The 20,878-nt window shown below is 35.4% G+C and overlaps 2 protein-coding genes across 4 annotated transcripts in view; both read left to right on the forward strand.

The window, feature by feature from the left end:
• svr (Carboxypeptidase D svr) overlaps positions 1–2,886 on the forward strand; it is a 49,234-nt gene extending 46,348 nt beyond the window's left edge. For all 3 annotated transcript variants that reach the window (XM_068767187.1, XM_068767188.1, XM_068767189.1), the window contains exons 20-22: positions 733–832; positions 2,006–2,146; positions 2,663–2,886. In XM_068767187.1, coding sequence (XP_068623288.1) covers positions 733–832; positions 2,006–2,146; positions 2,663–2,787 — 366 coding nt within the window. In that variant the 3' untranslated portion in view covers positions 2,788–2,886. The remainder of the gene's footprint in view (positions 1–732; positions 833–2,005; positions 2,147–2,662) is intronic.
• Positions 2,887–6,922: 4,036 nt separating this feature from the next.
• On the forward strand, positions 6,923–9,124 carry LOC137924159 (uncharacterized protein KIAA2013 homolog). Its single transcript, XM_068767509.1, has one exon. The coding sequence runs from the start codon at positions 7,070–7,072 to the stop codon at positions 8,945–8,947; it is 1,878 nt and encodes a 625-aa protein (XP_068623610.1). The 5' UTR covers positions 6,923–7,069; the 3' UTR covers positions 8,948–9,124.
• Positions 9,125–20,878: the final 11,754 nt, after the last annotated feature.

Here is a 20,878-nt window from a genome sequence, read left to right on the forward strand (position 1 = left end):
TTTCTCTTGTTTTAAATAAAGTACATTTATCACTGGAGTATAATTGAAAGTACTTATTGTTATAGTGAAATCTTCTAGATTTTTAAACGGTTTTATTTAGTTCGACCCGTACGGAATTTGTTTATTTATTTGGGTCAAAATTAGAAATTGAAATTTATGCACCTTCTCGTTGTCAGAATGATCTGAAATTTGGTACACACATTTAATTTAGATGACAATATGATACTAAGATGGCCGCCGATACAAAATGGCGGATTACATATGGGCTACACTAGTAAAACACGATGATTATGTCAAAATTTAAAATTCAAGATGGGCGCCGTTCCAATATGGCGGACTAGGTACATATTTTTCCACAACCACCACAATATGGGTATCAAAAAACCGTTTCACTTAAAAGTTTTTTAAATGTATTTATTTTAAAGTAGTCCTTTTTCTGGGGAGCCGACAAAGGTAAATGGCCCCCTTTAATAAAGACATCTTGTCTAACCCTACCTGAAGAGGGACAGGAACTTTATTTTTGTGCTAATTTTTTTTATTTATTTCTTTTGTTTAATTTTTCTCTTCCATGAATCACATTTTATTTCCCTCTTTTCGTCTTTCATCACATTGAATACATCATCTCACTTCTTCACGATTTCCACAGTGTCGCATCTACAGAGAATCTTTTAAATTTCTTCGGTATATGTTGTATATGAGTTCGTTTTTCAATTTTTCAATATGCTTGTTTAGACAAGCCGGGACAGTAACTTGACGCCAAACGTGCTGTTCAAGCTGGAACGAGATGACGCTGTGCTGGGGATGCCTCGTCTCGTATTTGTCATGCTGTCAGGTAAGATATTTATAACATCTAATATATAAAATTTCCATGTCACAATGTTAGTAACCGTACTCCTCCGAAACGGCTCGACCGATTTTTACCAAATTTTATATGCGTATATAGTAGGTCTGAGAATCGGCTACTATCTATTTTCCATACCCCTAAGTCAAAAGGGTTGTTCAGCCTTAATTTTTTTTTATTTTTTAGTCAATTTTTATTTCTTTATGAAACAGCATATAAAAATACATACAACCCTAAATTTTGACCCCTCTACAACCAACTCTTACTTTTAATTGTTAAGTTAATATATATAATATAGGAACTGCTACAGGCTGTATGATGAATATACACAATTCTACTTCAGACTTCGTGTTGTTATTACTTCTAAAAATTACCGACCCTGTGAAGAATCCCATATATATATACATATATATATATTAGCTAAATCCGCAAACGTTGTTTTGGAAAAAAAGGTTTTATTAACAAATAAAAAATAAGGGTTAATCGTAGTGGGGTGAAAATGTAGAGTGCTATGTATTTTTGTATGCTGTATCATAAAAAAAATAAAAACAAAAAATTTGGGCTAAAAATAAAAAAAAATTAAGGGATGGACCACCCTTAACATTTAGGGGGACGAAAAATAGATGTTTTCCGATTCTCCGCCCTGGCCGATATGCGCGCTGAGATTCACGAAAATCGGTCGAGCCGTTTCGGAGGAGTTCAATCACGCACACCGTGACACGAGAATTTTATATATATATATATATATATATATATATAGAATGTCTAAAATGAAAGTTTATATTTGTTCTGCATGAAGACCAAAAATAGTGTATATGTTATACAAGACAAGCCAGCTAAAATTGGATTTTAAGAAATTCTACCCGCAAAGGAGATAGTGGAGACGTTTTTTAATTTTCAGGCGAGAAACAGATAATAAAGAATAAAATACAAATTCAAGATGTTTTTATTCGAGTAGGGATATAAATTTTTCAATACCTTTTTTTGGTACCAGATTCTCAATAAATTCAACAATTTCCGTTGTTTACATTACAATATCAACCATGTAAATGAGACAACAAACCAAATTCCTCACATTTAGAACGACTAAAAACTCTTGAATGCTATAATAAGATTTAGAAATAAAGGTTTATATTCTGATGGTATATTATTGGTGGTATATAGGTGCGGTAGGTGTTGCGTTAGTGGTGATGGCGGCGTGGTGCTTCGGATGTCGAGAGAGAGCGAGAGCGTCTCGCCGCAGCTATCTCTTTTCTCAACTACCGCCCGACGACAAGCGCCCTCTATGTTCTAATGCATCATATGGTATGTATACCTTCAAAACAATCCATAAAAGTTAACTGGTGCTGGTCTCACATTCATATATCAAACATGACCATTTTTGATGATAAATTCTATAAAATATACGGTATTAATTCATCATCTTATCATCCAATAAACCGCCACTGGAAGGCGTAAGCCTCCCCCTTTTTGGATCGCCATGATCACCGGCCCTGTGCTGCCATCTATTGAATTCTGGCGGCCTTAACTATATCATAGGTCTACATAGTGAGGGCGCTACTATCGCTTGCATAACATGGACCCTGCCAATTTACTTTATCCTACTTCATCACAGCATGAAGAGGGTGATTAAAGAACTCTAAACAACCCTATGCTAAATTTATAAATCATTTATGCAAGCTTCCAAAATATATATAAAAATATTTAAGATATGAGTTGGGATAAAACTTGACTACTATGTCTTGCAGTGGTTGTATATCGGCTGATCTGATGATGTAATCTCATTCTTCATCACCATCTAAATTTATTTCCAAACTCCAGATCTTCTTGAGAAGCCATACTACGATGATGAGGATATCCCGCCTTCGGAGACGGACTCGGAGGATGAAATAGTACTTCTGCGTTCAGACCGAGAATGGAGACCTATTGACCAAGAAGAACGCTGACGAGGAAACTTTACTCACTTCCAACACTCACCTTTCTCCTTTTAGCATCTTTCTTCTTTTATACATACCTATATTCTTTCATATTTAAAATAGTTATGAGTTATTCAATCTAATATAATAGCAATTGAAAGGGATAGATGTAGGCGTCGTATGATAAAATCTGATGCGTTTACACTTGTTTTTTTTAAGATAGAAGTAACAATTTATGTATTGATTTATTTTGACCGCTTCCTTGGCTAAGCGATTAAATGTGAACACACCCTTACCTCATTTTAACTAACCAATGAGGTAAGTATAATATTTTATTCTCTATGGACTTTCCTGTTTATTTTATGAACATATATTAAATGAAATATATACATATCATGTAAGAAATTAAACGAGCTTATTAAATATGTTAATATAGCAACACTGGGTTACGAATTTTTGACTATAGACAAACTATAAATAAAGTATTGCTTATGACATATCACAGGTTATATATATAACAAATAGACCTCTGTATGAAATGTGATATACATATTAAATTTTTTTTTATTTTAATTTCAGATATATTTTTACATCATTTCTATATTTAATACGTTCTGATAATTACACTAAAGTCTATATAATATTTAAATCAATCTTCTTCTTTCTTGTCTAAAAACATGAACTTATTTTATCTACTTAGGTATTTTTTTAACTTAAGTTGTAATCAGTTTTAAAATATAATTATTCAGTATTATAACATTAAAATTTATTCGTATAAATATATAATTGGCTTATGAAGTATAGCTTTCGTTATATATTAGTTTAATATTGTTAAATTTTAAGGGCTTTTAATTTTTTTGGACACAGGCAGAATAATACAACAGATAAGATATTTTTTACAGTAATACAATTTTTTTTTAATACCATTAACATTCCGATATAAATTTCAATAATTTTCTTTACATTCCCATCGCATTTTTTGACTCATATTTAATTGTAGCATTGAACTTACTGGCTTATATGCAACTAATTTAGGACATGAAATATATTATGATAAATATATAAACGAAACTGAAAACAGTTTGTTCGTATCAAAAACTTTGATATGTTAATATTTATACTATTAGGTTTTTTTTAACAATAAAACGTAAAATCAAAATTTACTTTTTTAATAATTAACAACACTGGTTGTAATTTAAAAATATATCAATTGATAAATTTATTGAAAACGAATGTAATATTTTTTATTAACGAATTTATCAAAGAATCTCCAATACTAATAAAAAAATTAAAATAATATAATTAAAAAATGTTAATGATATTTACAAATATAATAACGATATTAATAAATATTGGTGCTGTAAAATGTGACTTGTTATTGAAATGGTATTTAATAATGTGATACATTTGTATTAGTAGATTCAGAAGTTTTAATATATATATACATTATGCTATCCGTGTTTTATTTTTAAAATCTGAAGTGTTACAACTTTTTGTCTTGTCACAATGAGCGATATTTTCTTCATTTTGCTTCGAGTTTGGCTTGAATCTAGACACAACTCCTTGATGATCCACTCTCAGATCTTTGATGTCTTCGAAATTGGGAAGGCACCCAGGTGAACTGAGGTAGATGGCCCTGATGCTACCCTCAAACACGGGAGCAATTTGGAAGCAGCATCCACTTCTTTTTTTTCTATTTTAATCTGAATGTTAAATGTTATAAAAGGTTACTAGAGATATTTTAGAAGCAATAAAATCAAGAAAGGTAAAGTAAAAAAGAAGAAAAATAGAGAAATGCATGACATTGTGAAAGAAAAAGAGAAAGTAAAAAAATAAAAACAAGAGTGAAACTATTGATTTGTTAAAAAGAGTTTGTCCTTCCCAAGAAAGAGGTTAATAAGAGTTCCCTGATAAGGAGGGCATAATATAAACATATATCAAAACACCTGTCAATAGATGTCAATCATTTGACATTTATTGACAGTTGTTTTGATATAATCTGTGATCTGTGTCCATAGAGAAGTAGTTTTTATCCATTTATTATTGTATGAACAACCATTTATTTTTATTTAATAGAGCAGTGTTTTATTATTATCTTATATTTCCTTATACAATTTTCTCTTATGGGTAAACACAGCTAAAATTTATACATATCAACAATACAATTTGGAAGTTTTACTCAATTATATATTAGTTAGTACATTATTTTATTTCAAGTCGCTGCCCAAGCGCTACAGACCGTTAAATGCCTTGAGATTTAGGACAATGTGCCGGGCCGACTCATCAAAAGATTCTGCTGTAGATTTTTTCTTGAGAAGGTCCGGTAAGTTGAACGGAGGTGTATTGAGGTTTTCACATAAGGTCACGTGGTTACGTCTTTTGGATGCGAATCGGGAGCAGTGTCTGAGTAAGTGGTGAAAAGTCGACTGTGGAGTCTTCACATGGGCAAGTCTCATTATCGATTATTTTAAAACGGTGCAGGTACTGCTTGCAGTACCCGTGCTCGCTTAGTAGTTGTGTGAGATGGAATGATGTCTTGATGAGTCCTATGGTATGTCGACCCTGAGGCAAGCTCTCGTATCTAGTCAAAAACTAATATTATTGATATTAATTTATCGATAAAGATGACTGAGGCGATAGATGGGGGCAGAGTGGTAGTTCAGCGGTAGATGGCGGTCGGGGTCGAAAGTTTCTCGATTGTCGACCACAAGTCAGAAAACCCAGCGTGAGCAGGTTCCACACTGGGTGGACCGACGACACTATTAAGTTCGCAGATGAAGACATCTCAGGACCGGTTACCGTTTCAATCTTTGAAGGAGGCCTTTGTCTTTGCAGTGGACTTTCATCGACTGAAAAGAAAAAGAGGAGGGAGGTTCGTTTCCAAAAAATACAATCTTATATAATTCACATCATGTGTATTAATTATGTAGGATAACAACTGCTCACAAGTTTCCACATAAACAGATGCAGCGCCCTCTGCGTACCATAATAGGTACAACATGACGATCGTCAGGCGTGGTGATTATGGTACATTTCCCTATAGATATCTTTGGGGAAGACCTATGCCTTGCCTGAAAAAGAAGAAGAGATAAGAAGGGTCGGAGAGCCTTAAGGTGGAAGCTGTGTATAGGACGTGGTTACACCACAGGCAGGAAAGAGAACATCAAACACGTTTTTGTATTCCGCCAATTGTTTCTAGAATTGAATTTATTTTATCGACTTTCTCCCATCAATACCTTGTTATTAAATTTAAAATAACAAAATGGTAGTCAATACTAGAACGAAACAATTTCATTGTGACAAGTTATCAGCGACTTAATATTCATTTGAAATAAAGTTTTGTAAATTATTTATTATATTATTAGTGCTACGTTATTTTCGGCCCGTGAAACAATTTTAAAATTTAAATTGGCCTGTTGATTAAAAAGGTTGCTCTCCCCTGGTGTAGAGCACCGTGCAGATGGATCAACGTCTTCAGAACAGCAGCCAAAAGTGAATGGACGTAAAGAACCTTCACAGAGTTTATGTGAGTTTATGTGTTTATACGCACATCTATAAAGATAGTATATTTTATAAATTAAATAAAATATATGTGAGGTTGATTACAACAGACAGCAGAGTTAATGTAAGAATAAGAAAACGGCTTATTTTTCCGCCTACAAATTATTACATATCACACCTTAAAATTTGCTTCTGATGTGATTGTATCACAGAACACAGATGATCAACACTACAACTGATTTCTAATAATATCCTTTAATAAGACCTATCAAGTAACTGTCTGTCTTCAGATATTTCATATATTCATTAGTTTTGTATCAAAATTGAATTTTTATTTACATTAAAAATAGATTGTTAATTTTTTAATAAAATTTAAAATTAATTTTGTATGTTATTTTTTATTATTTTCATTAGATAAGGCGGGTTTTTTATGCAATATAAACAGTTCAAAAAGTACATTTTAAATTTCATCCTTATGTTATTTAAATCATATATGATATAAAAAGTATACTAAATCGTATTAAAGTAATTTATTTATTAAAATATATTGATATAATTTGATAAATATATTTTTTTAATTGAGTACCGTTATTAACCTCTCGTGTCGATAATGTCTGACGAGTATCCGAATTTATTATATTATCTGTCGCACGCGCTAAGTGATATCACTTGACTTGTTGTAAATTCTGATAACGTTTATATAAATAAATAAAATGAGTTCGATTTAAAACATTTACGATGACAATTATTGGGCTCACTTGAGCGATTGTACTGTTTGTTGCGCACGGCCCACTGTAGTGATATTTTTGTGATGGAAAGGCCCACAAGTGGAGTAAACGAAATGAGTCGCCGCGGCGGCGAGTTCCTGAGACGTGTAAACAGATTAGCCGATGGGCCGATGACCAGAAAAAAACTAGTGATATTGCTCTTAATTGTAATATTCTTTATACTTTACGTCGGGCCTACATTGATGAACTGGTTTTTCGGATCAGAAACATCGGCTGTCAATAATCAGATCGTGTGCCAGAGGAACTTTTTGAACCCATTCCAGGAAGCACTGAGCGACTACGACGCCTACTTACGTCAAGAGACAGCAGCTATACTCACATCCTCGAAACATAACTATGTGCCTTACGTTGGTAACGGTTTTTTTGGTATCGCATTAGAACACGACTCCCATTTGAACATAAAACATGGAAGGACTTTATCATTGCCTGTGTTTTATCATCCTTTGTACATTGTCGACGATTATGATATGAAGGAAGCATCCCTTGTTGATTATAAGAAAGGCATTGTCCATAGATTCCAGTGCAGTAGCACCGGCTTACAAATCTCCTACCAATATTATGCTCACAGAACCATACCCTCACTCTTTGTTCAAGAAATCTTTATTAACAATCCAACGAATGCTGGTAAAACTTTACGTTTGTCCACTCCTAGGGTTTCAGACTGGCCCACGTCTGTTAAACAGACAATAAAACTTCACCAAGGAGTTGATTCTAAAGAGTATGAAGTTGTAACAGGTATGGTAAAAATACCAGACAGTGAAAAAATACTTGCAGTGGCTGTTGTTTGTCGTAAACTGAATAACATGGTTCAAGTTGATGCCAGAGATGGCTCTGACATTCTCATCCTCTCTACAATTCAATATAGCAGACCAATAAAACAGTCCGATTATGCAAAACATAAGGATATTGTAGAAAAGAAGGCAATAGAGGAGATGGAGAAAGTTATTGCATTAACTGGAGACAGAACTGCTGTCAGGAATTTAAGAGAAAATCATGCTCGAGTGTGGCAGGGCTTGTGGTACACTGGATTTTATATCTCCGACTCTAAGGCTGAAGGTGTCATCAATGGAGACCGTATAAATGCAACAATATATGCTATTCTCTCGCAAGTCAGAAGCTATGAACATGAAGATAATATTAAGTCAATGACCAGATCAGATATATTACGGTCATTGACTTATTCTGAAGGCTGTTACGAAGGCTATTCAACATTAGATGCCTTTAATTTGTGGAAACCACTGAATAATCTTGCAAATTTGAATACTGTAGCCAGTATTTGGCTGCTGACGTTAGAGAAGCAAGGTTGCCATAATTTACTCAAAGCAGGAGCAAGCGGAGTGAACCAGGCGATGGTACTAAGCTTTGGAAGTTTACGGTTCAGTAATCAGCATCTTGAATACAATATACACCCTTCGAAACTGCACAGAGACTTTCTATTCCGCCGTGTTAATTACGGTAATATGACACATGTCAACATCAGTGTGATATTACAGGAAGATAATAAGGCTGCTATCTTTGTGGCACTGGATCGCTCAGATAAAACTTACTACGGTTGTGATGCTGGGTGTTTAGACTCTCCAGTTCAGTTGGGACCATTCCGGAAATACTTCCCAGTGAAACTCACAGAACCCTTGACAGCAATATTGTATATTACTGCTGACAAACAGCACATGGAAGACTTGAGGCATGCAATCCATGTGCATGAAGTGGTGGAGGCCCCAGCACATGAGCACCATGTTATTGCTTTGCACAAACACGGCCACAGCTTGGGCGGCCTTAACCCGCTGTTCTGGGTCTCCATAATTGTCTTGATCGTAATGTTCCACTTGTTCCTGTGCAGGATAATTATGAATGAGTTCTGTGATAACAGTGGCTACAAGAGGCTTTACAATAAAGCGTAGTTTAAATTATTTAAGCGCTTTTCTCGCTTTTTTATTGAACAGTGTTTGGGTATCTACAAGATTAGATTTTGCAATCTATTCAATGGTGACATGCAAACTAATATATTTGGTTATTTCATTTAGTCTTACCTTCAGTATTGCATATTTGAAGATAATATTTATTATACCATGTTTTTCATTTATCATTGAAAAATCATTATTGATATATTGACAATACATATAATTGCAACATGGCTGTCTGTCTTTTCAGGACTATATTTGTATGTAAACTGCGGATTCCATTTAATTATCATATATCATAATTTGTATTAAACAAATGTTCAGTGAGATTATGTTAAAAATAATTGGTTTACATGATTATACATCAAATCAAATAAGCTGATTGACCAGTGATGGCAAACCTTTTTTAAAGATATCTAATTTCGATATATTTTTTTCTTAAAAATTAACCCGATAAGTAGAATATGTTTATAAATTCTGTTATTAAATGAAGAAGAAGAAAAAGTTGGTTTATTGCAAGTCTATAACACTACTGTGCTTTGCAAAAAATCTTTAATAAACCTTGTAATGTTATACAAGACAGTTTTCCGACCCTCATAGGTTTTAAATTATTGCATTTTACTTTGAACTAATTTTACAACTACCCTACAGTCAATACATGTCACAAATTCTCTGTATTTGTTAACATATATAAATACCATCATTTGTTTAATATGAAATATTCTAGTCTGCATTATAAAACATTTTTAATCTGTGCTATTATTAGTAATTGATATAGGATCACCTATTTTTGGTAGTTTAAATGTGAAATCATAAAATTGAAGGCTTTCATTTCTTGTATAACATATGGAGACCTATAAAACCCCGAAATAGAGTCTGGATTTTTGGACTTAGTTCAGTTACTATAAGAGCCACTTTATGTCATTTTGGTCATATATCTATGGCTTTTGTATTTTTAAATTATTACAACTGATGTAAAGAAACCTCGTGGTGAACTTTTCATGTTAATTTTCAAAACAATAAACTCAAATAAGATCAAAAGAGAAATTGTGAAATATTTACTGATTTTATAAATGAGAAGACAGAATTGTAAATGACTTCAAGAGCTATGACTCTATGGTGACGAACAATATATGCCTTCCATGTCGTTCACCAAAAATTGATCATCCATCTTGTCATTGGTGTATTTTTTCTTACCCCATCTAACATATTGATTCTATTCATGCGATAAAACCGCACAAAATAAGTGTACCAAATGTGTAGTACTTCTTTACTCTATGACATTTCCAAAATGAGGGTACTTACAAAATTGAGATATTTAAAGTACCGACAGATTGATGGGTAGTGTAATTGTGATAAAATCATAGAAATACGTTTTCTTTTGTTAAATAACTTTAGATGGTCGAAATATAAAAAATATATTTTAATTTATTTTATTTTAAATATTACCTAAATCGATTTAGGTATGAGACTATAGTTTATATATGTATGTAAATGCGTTATAAAATATATATCGCTGGAAATATTAGGGAGACCGGAAAGTAATGTCGTTTCTGTCGACATATACAGAAAAACCGATTGATTTGTTATAGATCCGGCATTGATTTGTATACTAGACGGCAAAAGGTTGTTGATAACGAAGGCGAATATATTGTTAATTAGAAATAAAAACTAGTTAAAAATGTAGTCGTGTGAATTTAACTTAAGAAAGCGACATTACTTTCAGGTCCCCCGATATAATTAATATATATGTTCTGTTTGTTTTTCTAATGTCAGTGTACTTATTGATCAAAAATACTGAATAATTTTGTGTCAAATTACAAATTCTTAGGTTTTCTTTTGATAAAAGAATACAATCAGAATTTGAAAAATGGAAATTGTGTTAACAGTACTCGGCGATGAATATTGCACATCGACCATTGGACAGACAATCGGCTAATTTCAGCTTTGTAGAGCACTATCTCTGTCCCACACTACCTAAGCGACGTATTGTCTTTGAATTTGTGCGACAGAGATAACGCTCTACGAAGCCGAAATTAGCGGATTGTTTCCATAGGTCGATGTGCAATATTTATGGCCGGGTACTGTAGAAGATTAAAACAACGGTGACGAAATCATAATTTCAATTCGGTGTAATATAATTCTATGACTCCTAATATTCCCAGTTTAAATTGTATATAATTCATTTATGTTTATATATAGATGATGTTGTTGAATAATGCGGTGTATATTTTTTAATAAAGCAGTTGTACGTTGATTTTTTTTTAATATCTTACCTTTATCTATATTTTAGGAGTTTCTTGACCAGGAGAACTTTTAGGGCAGGGGTGTCAAACTCAAACAACAGAGGAATCCCAAGAGCGCTCTATATTTACATCGGGCGAAAGAGAACACTATACAACGCGTCTCCTTTTCGCCTTGTATGTTGGCTGACGGATATTATTGGTATAAATAGGGGCTAAGTTTGATTGATATACACACTTCTACTTCAGGCTTCGTGTTGTCATTACCTCTAAGGCCTATATGCCCTAGGAAGAATACCGACAGATCAATTTCAAAAGTAGTCTTGGTCAAAAAAAAATTCTCCATAAAAAAGAACATATGTCAAAAGTCATTACGTATATAACAACTAAAGAAGAGGAGGACCAATTTAGCCACTTCCGCACATGCAGTGGTAGTCGTGCAACAAAGTGCACCGCCCGCCAGCCCGCTGACAAATGCATATGCGGCAAACAATACGCATTACACAACTGCCACCGTTAAATCACTCAACACGTGTTTCACCCCTCCACTAACTATGTAATGTTACAAATATAACACGTTTTGCAAGCTATCTAAAGATAAAAATTGTTTATTTGGTCCAAGTATTTTTTTGTGTTTGTCACCCCTGATCTTACATTAGGCGTTCGTGGTAAATGAAAATTAATTTTGGCCATACCTGAATAACAAACCAGCATCGGCATTTACGCGCTTCTATTTCATACACCACAGGTAAATAAAACACAAAATAATTTCTCTATAAATATATTTACAAAACTCGGCATTCAGTAAGGCACTTTACAGGTAATCGAATTATAATCACATGTTTCATCACAAATGACATCATCCAATATAACAAATAAAATAATAACTATTTTAATGTTCCAAAGACGCAGGTTACTGGAAAAAAAAAACATTTTTTCTTCAGAAAAGAACAAGGTCCATACGAGGTATTCCTCGTATGGACCCTCGCAACGGTTTGGTGCTAGACAAGATTTTATAATTAAAAATTATGCACAACAATACCTTGAAATATAATTTTGTCGTAAGCCTTCAACCAAAAGCCAGTATTGCTTGTGTGGGTAGAACGTGTTTACGTGAAATACTGTACATAGAACATAACCCAACCAACGAAACCTAACCTAACTGTTGCAGATCAGATTTACATCATATTTGTATCTCAAGACTAACTTTTACTCACGTCTTTAACTACTCTGGTTAGGTCAGTTCCTACAAGAGTCTTATACTAATTGCTGTTAGAAATACTATAGTCTTATTGCGTTAAGAATTTAATTTGTGGTTTTCATTAGAACGATCCCTGTCAACGCGGAGGATATCCCGAAAACGGAAATAACAACACCCTTCGGAATGTTTGAATTCCCTTATATGACCTTTGGCTTACGTAATGCTGGACAGACGCTGCAAAGATTAGTGGACGAGATGACGAGAGGACCTGGATTTCTCATTTAGGTACGTAGATGATTTTCTGATTTTCTCACCCGATATGCAGACTCATCTTCAGCATTTAAGACAATTATTCAACCGATTAAAGGAATTCGGAATGGTCATCAATCCTTCAAAATGCATTTTCGGAGCTGAAGAGGTCACCTTCTTGGGTTGTGTCGTATCGTCAAAAGGAATCAAACCCACGGATGACAAGATCGAAGCCATAAAACAGATCGCAATTTCGAAAAGCGTCAAGAAACTGAGACGATTTTTAGGGCTGATTAATTATTACCGTTTGTCTTTTAATGGAATCAGGCGTTACCTCGCGGAAGTCCATCCTAAGCAAGAAAAGGACCAATATTTAGCCACTTCCGCACATGCAGTGGTAGTCGTGCAATGAAATGCTTGTAGAGTGCTTGTGTTGCACTCTGTGTTTGGCACTAATCGGTGTAACATAACTCCTGAAGATGCCCCGTGGGGGGGTGAAACACGTGTTGAGCAATTTGGTGGTGGCGGTTGCATGTGCGGAAGTGGCTAAATATTGGTCCTTTTTTTGCTTACCGTCGTTTTGTCAAAGACGCAGCTAAATCGCAAGCCGTTTTACATGATTTGCTGAGAGGAACAGTCAAATGTTCTCACCCATTTACACTGACTGGTGACACACTGAAAGCCTTTGAAGAATGCAAGCAAAGTTTATGCAAGGCAACAATTTTGGCTCACCCGGATATGGACGCAAAGTTAGACCACCATTGGCGGAGTACTTCAACAACTCGTTGACAATGTATGGCAACCATTAGCTTTCTTCAGTCGGAAGTTAAATTCAGCCCAAAGGCAAGGCAAGCAGCTCTCCTTATGATCGAGAGCTGCTTGCCATATATGAAGCAATTAAGCACTTTCGCCATTTAGTTGAAGCGCGTCACTTCACCGTCTTCACAGATCATAAACCGATACGTTTCGCGTTTCACCAGCGTAAGGACAAGTGCTCACCTTGCCAATTTCGCCACCTGGACTTTATTGCCCAGTTCACCACGGACATCAGACACGTATCAGGCAAAGATAACATTGTCGCTGACACTTTGTCACGAGTTGAAGAACTGCAAGCACCGGTTGATCTCATCGTACTAGCACCAGACCTTGAACTGTCGGAACTTCTAGCAAATAAAACATCTTTGCGTTTGGAGAAGCATGCAATTCCAGGTAGTCAATCCAGCTTGTACTGTGACGTTAGCACTTCGACCCCTAGGCCCTACGTCCCACTCCACCCAAGCGCAAACTCTAGTCAGGTTAATAGCTAAATGTTTTGTGTGGCCTTGCATTAGAAAAGATTGCAGAGAATGGTCACGCTCTTGCTTATCCTGTCAGCGTGCTAAAGTGTCACGACATGTCCACGCTCCATTAGGCACTTTTAACTTGCCATCTTCAAAGATCTCGGTACGTGCGAATATGTATTTTTGAGAGACGACGCTTTACGTGGCAGTTTACAACCAGCATACATCGGACCTCATAAAGTCCCATGAAGAGGCGAGAAGACGTTCAGACTCTTAATCAAAGGCAAAGAAAGTACGGTTTCAACATAACGCATCAAACCGGCCTACGTACTGCGTCCGAACAACCCGCATACCTTTTTGCCGAAATTTGCTGAGGAGGGACCCCGTGTAACACGATCTGGACGCCATGTTAAATTGTCGGAATACTATCGTCCATAGACATGGCCTCTAGGGGGGAGTGATATGGCGGACAGTCCCACTACGTCGGACCATCCTGTCCGCGGCGGCAACATGCGCGCCCTAGCGCATTGACGTCCGTTAGATTGAGTGCGGGTGATGATAGCGCTCGGTACTAGTGCCCCCCGTTCTGAGATTGACAATTTAGCTAAGATCATGCAGCTCGGCTGGCACGTCGAAAGACGCGCAAACCCAGCTCGCAAAGTAGACGAGAACAGCAAGAATGGTCCTTTGCTGTCTAATTTTCCTAAGATGCTAAAGGATTGACATTGCACTAGCAACTCTGAAAATGCGGCAAAAGCCGTTTCGAAATCAAAGAAACCCGATGAATCTACAAAGGATAATGATAGACCACCAATTGAGACGGATGACGAGATCCATTTTGACATGAAAGTCGATGTTTTGAAACGCGGAGCCCGCAAAGGTAACGTAACTAGTATTTCAGAGACAAGGAACGCTGCCAAACCATCGGTTGAGCCAGTCTAAGATAATCTTAAGTTGGACAAACTTAAATTTTTCGTGTCTGAGCTGAATATATTTCAGCGATTAACTAATCAGACATCTGATATTCAGTGTCTTCAATTAACTGGTGTCTTAAGTGGTGTTGAGGAATCTCATCGACTTATTAATTCGATAATGAGTGATCTCGATTTTGGTCACGAGACAAAGCGACGTCGGATGGCCGTACTGAAGATGGCGGAAGGACATTCCCACCGTCAGACCTTTGTCGTGTCGGCGTTCGACTTCCCCCGTTTTGGCCTGAAGAACCGGCAGTGTGGTTCGCGCAAAGAGAAGGTTGCTTCGCCCTCTCCAAGATCAAGGATGAGCATCGCTACGCCGCCGAGGTTAAAGACATCTTAGTGAATCTACCCGCCACCAAAAAGTACGAGACTCTTGAAACAGAACTTATAAAGCGGTTGTCTGCGTCACGGGAAAAGGAGGTTACTCAGTTGCTGATGCATGAGGAATTAGGAGACAGACGACCTTCTCAATTTTTGTTCTCAATTTTTTATGGCGGACAGTCCCACTACGTCGGACTGTCCAGTCCGCGGCGGCAACATACGCGCCCTAGCGCATTGACGTAAGCCAGCAGCCCGGATCCCCGGTCGCTCGGCCGCACATCAGCGCACACGCAAGCACGCCGCAATAAATCTCGCTCCGACGCGCCTACCCTTGTATAGTGGTTGTGTGAACAATAAATTAGGATTTTCTCAATCGCATCCGTTTATTTCATTTCACCACCAAACACCCATTATTCAAAAACGCGTCTATTTTCCTACTCTCTCTATTGACTTTGTGTCACTTTCTGACACGCTGCCCTACCGTCTAAACGCGTCACATCTACCGCTGTAGTAACAAAAGCCTTATTACAACTTTAAGATTTTTGTGGGCTGTGATAATTATTAAAGTATTAACCCATTCTCAAAGTGTTTTCCTTGCGCCGGATTACCTACTACGGGCCAAAGGGCCTGTACCAAACACCCCCCCCCCTCTCTCGGCCTTTAGAGAAGAGTCTACTTTAAAAGGCATTTGGTCAATGTGAATACGGCTTTCTAAATTACTATGTTCAAAGACCGTGGCTCAGTATATTCACAACGAGTGAGATAACTATTTACTTAACGCAGATGGACTATAGTTCGATGCTTTTGAATATAGATAATTTTAGTGATTTTTTGTGATTAGTTGGTTTCTAAATTATCAGATCTTTTGCAGCATTATGTCAACTTGACATAAGATTTGTTTTAATATATCATAATGTAACATTAAGAGTGACCTAAGCCGATCAGGAATACTTATTGAAAGCCTTCTTAATTCTTTGCATGAACCTAGAGCTGCCAATGTTGAAACTATATATTAATTATTTATTTTAGTAGCTAACAGCTGAACTAAACATGGTGAAGAGATAAAATATAAATATATACATATATATTAATTATTGCATCATATGCATCCAACGGTTTTTGATCAACAAAATTGTTTTGGAAGGAAAATTATAACTACCCTACATAAATAGATATAATTTTTTCAACTACCCACAGTCGAAGGACATTTTAGTGTGAATAACGTCACAAGTAACATTTATAAGGCCGCTGTGTAAATATATTAGAATTTATTTCCTGACAATCATTCCGAACTTGAACAAATGCCTTTGAGATAATAAGGCGTGAAATTTTCTTTAAATACCCTCATAACTTTAAATCATTCCTGGTTTTCATGTCTACCTAGCAAAAACACTACTATCAAATTAATGACAGTAGGCAAGCCTATTTTATGCAAGCTAGTTTATAGGTTCAAGCCAGATCGGTGACATGTAATGTCTTCTAAATCATTTTGAAATAAATTTAAGAAGTTCATTCAACAAAAGATTAAAAAAAAACTAATTAACCCTTAACTGCCCTTCCCTTTATGCCTCCCATCTCCATCCAAAGGTTGTCTGGTAGAGATGGCCTCGAGCGATAAGACCGCCTCTTGTACTTTATCCATGTTATTCTGTTATAGAACCCAGCGATAAATATTGCACTATCTCTGTCCCACACTATCTATGTGACGTTTTATCAGTGGTTGTATTTCGTGCGACAGAGATAACGCTCTACGAAGCCGAAATTAGCCAAATGTCTCTTTCCAAAGATCGATGTACTGTATTTATCGCCGGCTACTGTACATTTCTTTTTGATTTTTTGTACAGAGTTATTGTGCACATTAAAATGTGAAGAAATTTTTAACCCAAAATAAATCTTGGAAATCATTCGCTAAACTTGTAAAAATCACCCGAAAAAAGTGAGTTTATTGTAGGCTTTTGGAACTTTCTTTGCTTCATATTGAAATATGTCTTAACTTTTATAGAACACTTCGAAATATCTCACTCACGAGGAATTTCTATGAAGTGAAGAATTGATTGTTACAAGTACTGTATAGTATCCCATTTTTTTGGGATATTATGAAAAGGTGATAAATAGTGTAAATACATGGAAAAATCCATTTGATAATCAAGAAGGTCTCGTTCGAAACGAGTTAGAACTGTATATCACAGGAGATGCCCCTCGATCATAATGGAAGCGTTGCTGGAGTTACTTCCACCACTTCTTCCATCGGTAACACTTTCCAAAGTGGTAGTGGTGATATTAAGCAGACAATGACAACCGACCCAACCGATATTCTGTCTTCTTGGCCGCCCTTGTGGGGGCCTTTGAGCCAAATCACTCCATGGAACATCCAACGAATCGATCTAAAAGTTTCGCTACTTTAACCCTTAGTAGCCTGATTTACGAAAGTGATTTTTTTTTAATATTACTGTGTTTGCTTGAGGATCTAAATGAAGGGAAAAATAGATTTTTTCTTTTAATTTCGTTGAAAAGAATATTATACAACAGTAAAATACGTACAGCCAACATATAAAAAAAACTAAAAGTAATATGAACATTCGGTTTAAAAGATTGGTATCAAAATTAAAACTCTAGGTTATTTAGGGTTAAAATAGGTCGTAGGCTAAACGCACTACGCCCTACCATTTCAAACCTGTGGAATCTGCTGATGCCACTGGGACAGCAATGACAATCGGGTTCAAAAAAAAATGTAATAAAAATTTTAATTGTCAATAAAAACCTGTACTTATTTGTAGGAAAAATAGGAATATACAGACTATTTTCATTCCTTGTATTAACACTGTGTCTATCAGTTTTTGGACTTGTTCGTACAAATAATTATTATAGATATATAGCGACGAAATTAGATACGAGTTAGAATAAAATCTTTATTATAAAACTTCTCGCAAAGAATCAAAGACAAATTTCACCATGCCACGACTTTAAGGAAACGATTGTGACGAAAGCGAACTTTTATATACAAATAATTGCCAGCCACATATATATATATATATATGAATGTCTGTATGTCCTCTATAGAAACGTAAACTATGCATTTAATCTTGTGATGATCTTTAACAAAATTCTTGTTCATTAACACTCGAAGGTTTCTAAATTGGTTTGACCAATTTTCAACAGATGGCGCCACTGTCATGCCAATGAATTTCATATACACCTATCCCCCGATTTACACGGTACTTGTTTTTTACACGTTTTCGCTTTTACACGGTTTTACAAATAAGTTTTTTTTTGTTATAATAACCGATTTCTTTACCATATCTCATAATGAAAATATTTCTGCTTCAAATATCGAATAACTTCGAGTGATGAAAGTGAATTCGAACCTTCGATTCCGAAGAAAAGAATAAGAGTAATTTTTGACAGTGATAAAGGATAATAAAACACGTTTGGTTTTATTTTTGGTCTTCTGTAATATATCTAATATATTAAATGTTTTTATTTCTGTGTACACCAAAAAATATTGAAAAAAATCACAACTGATAAATAGCGAAATTATGCATTTTCTGCAAGTTTTTCGATTTACACGGTTTTGATTTGAAAATTTTAAATTTTCGATTTACACGTTTCTCTCAGGAACGTATCTACCGTGTAAATCAGGGGATAGGGGTATTGCCATATCAGTATATGATTTAAACTGAAACGAAAACGGCTAACGAAGGACGTTTCAAATTGTGGGTGACGTGAGAACTTATGTAAATTGTGAAATTCATATCTGGTTCTCATAATGAAAATTGAAAAGAACTATTTTTTTTTTGTTATAAACCACGCGGACAAAGTCGCGAGGCACCACTAGTAATGTTATAAAAATATACACCTAAACCAATGCTGGTTACTTTTGTAAATTAAAAGCGTATATATATAAACCTAATATGTAACTAATTATTTTAATTTCGTCTCGACGTGTTTTGAGTTATTATGTAAACTTGATACAAGTTAAGAAATCTAACTGTTGTTAGATCTAATAGACTTTTAAGCCGGCTACAAGATACAGGGTGTTTGATTTTTAGTGTAAAAACATTCTATTAGTGTAGGTATTACGCATAAATGAGATTAACAATCATCCTGTCTATCGCTAAAGCAACGCATCAAATCGACATTGTCCACTGACCTATACACACACTTTTAGCTGTTGCGTTAAAAGTATACCGTCAGATGTATTCACATTATTCTTAACGCGAATGAACTATAGTGATAGGCTGAAGAGGTGTTTAACTTTTCCGATGAGTCTTTTAAAAATATTAACTCTATTAATTAACCATTACATTCAAAAGAATTCAGTCAGTCACTGTGAACTAGACTTTCTAGTAAAGAAAGCGACACAATGACACGGGGAGACAATGACGATTCACTACATTCTTAACGCGAACGAACTACGGTCATGGACTGTAGTCGAGTTTAAATTTTCCGATGAAGGTATTTTAAAAACTCAAACTTTTTTTAATTAACCGTTGCGTTCGAAAGTATTCAATCGTTGACTGTAAACTTGGCTTTCTAGTCAAAAGTTACCCTTGCAGACAATAACGTTTAACGATAAAATGCAGTGACATTTTTGACGCGAACGAACTATGTTGATGAGCTAAGTGGAGTTTGCCCTTTATAATGAGAGTTTTTTAAGTCTCAACTTTTCACATTGGCTGTCTAGTCAAAAGTGACGCGTGCAGATAATAACGATTCACTGCATTTTTAACGCAAACTAACTATAGTGATGGGCTAAAGGATCTAAAATTTCCGATGAGTCTTTTAAAAGTTTGAACTTCACCGTTGCGTTGATAGTATTCAAATAGTCATTGTAAACTCTACTTTCTAGTAACGAAAGCGACGCGATGACGCGAGCAGACAATGACGATTTACTGCATTCTTAACGCGAACGAAATATAGTAACAGACTGAAGAGGGATTAAAACTTTCCGATGAAGTTGTTATAAAAGTTGCAGCTTTTCCAATTAATCATTGCGTTCGAAAGTATTCAATCAGTAACTGTGAACTTAACTTTCTAGTTAAAAGTTACCCGAGCAGACAAGATTCACTGCAGTTTTAACGCAAACGAACTATGGTGATGGGTTAAAGGGGGGATTTTAATTTTCCGATGTTTTTTTAAAAATTTGAACTTTTTTAATTAACCATTGCGTTCAAATGCAATCAATCAGTCACTGTGAATTTCAAATTCAAGTAAATCGAAGCGAGCAGACAATGGCGATTCATTCCATTTTTAACGCGAGTGACCTATAGTGATGTTGCAGTGGGCGTCAACAGATGTGTAAGTTGACACGAGAATAAAGTAGAGGCTATACTCTCAAATCGACATAAGGCTTTCATTGATCACGCGTTCTTAATTCGAAAGGATAGCCTATTTCTATACAAATGGAAATTATAACTTAATTATTATATTATACATTACAACAGTATAAATTGAAAATCAAGTTACCACTTTACAAAAACCTCGAGAGAGATAAAAGAATGAGCTTAAAAAAATATTTATCTGCCCTAAAGAACCTGAGACTAAATGCCTTCAACCAAAGAATGTTACCAGTTACAGTCTCTCTTTCTCTATCTCCCTCTCTCTCTCTTACTAATTGACAAGCTCACAGTTTCTCAATGATTTCTCTAGGGGATCGAATC

The sequence above is a fragment of the Battus philenor genome, unplaced genomic scaffold (genome assembly GCF_028537555.1).
Source record: "Battus philenor isolate CCGP_79_NKW_IND1 unplaced genomic scaffold, ilBatPhil1.0.hap1 SCAF_23, whole genome shotgun sequence".
NCBI lineage: Eukaryota > Metazoa > Arthropoda > Insecta > Lepidoptera > Papilionidae > Battus > Battus philenor.

Coding starts and splice junctions, on each gene's coding strand:
- LOC137924159 (XM_068767509.1), top strand. CDS start 7,070: ATGGAAAGGCCCACAAGTGGAGTAAACGAAATGAGTCGCCGCGGCGGC.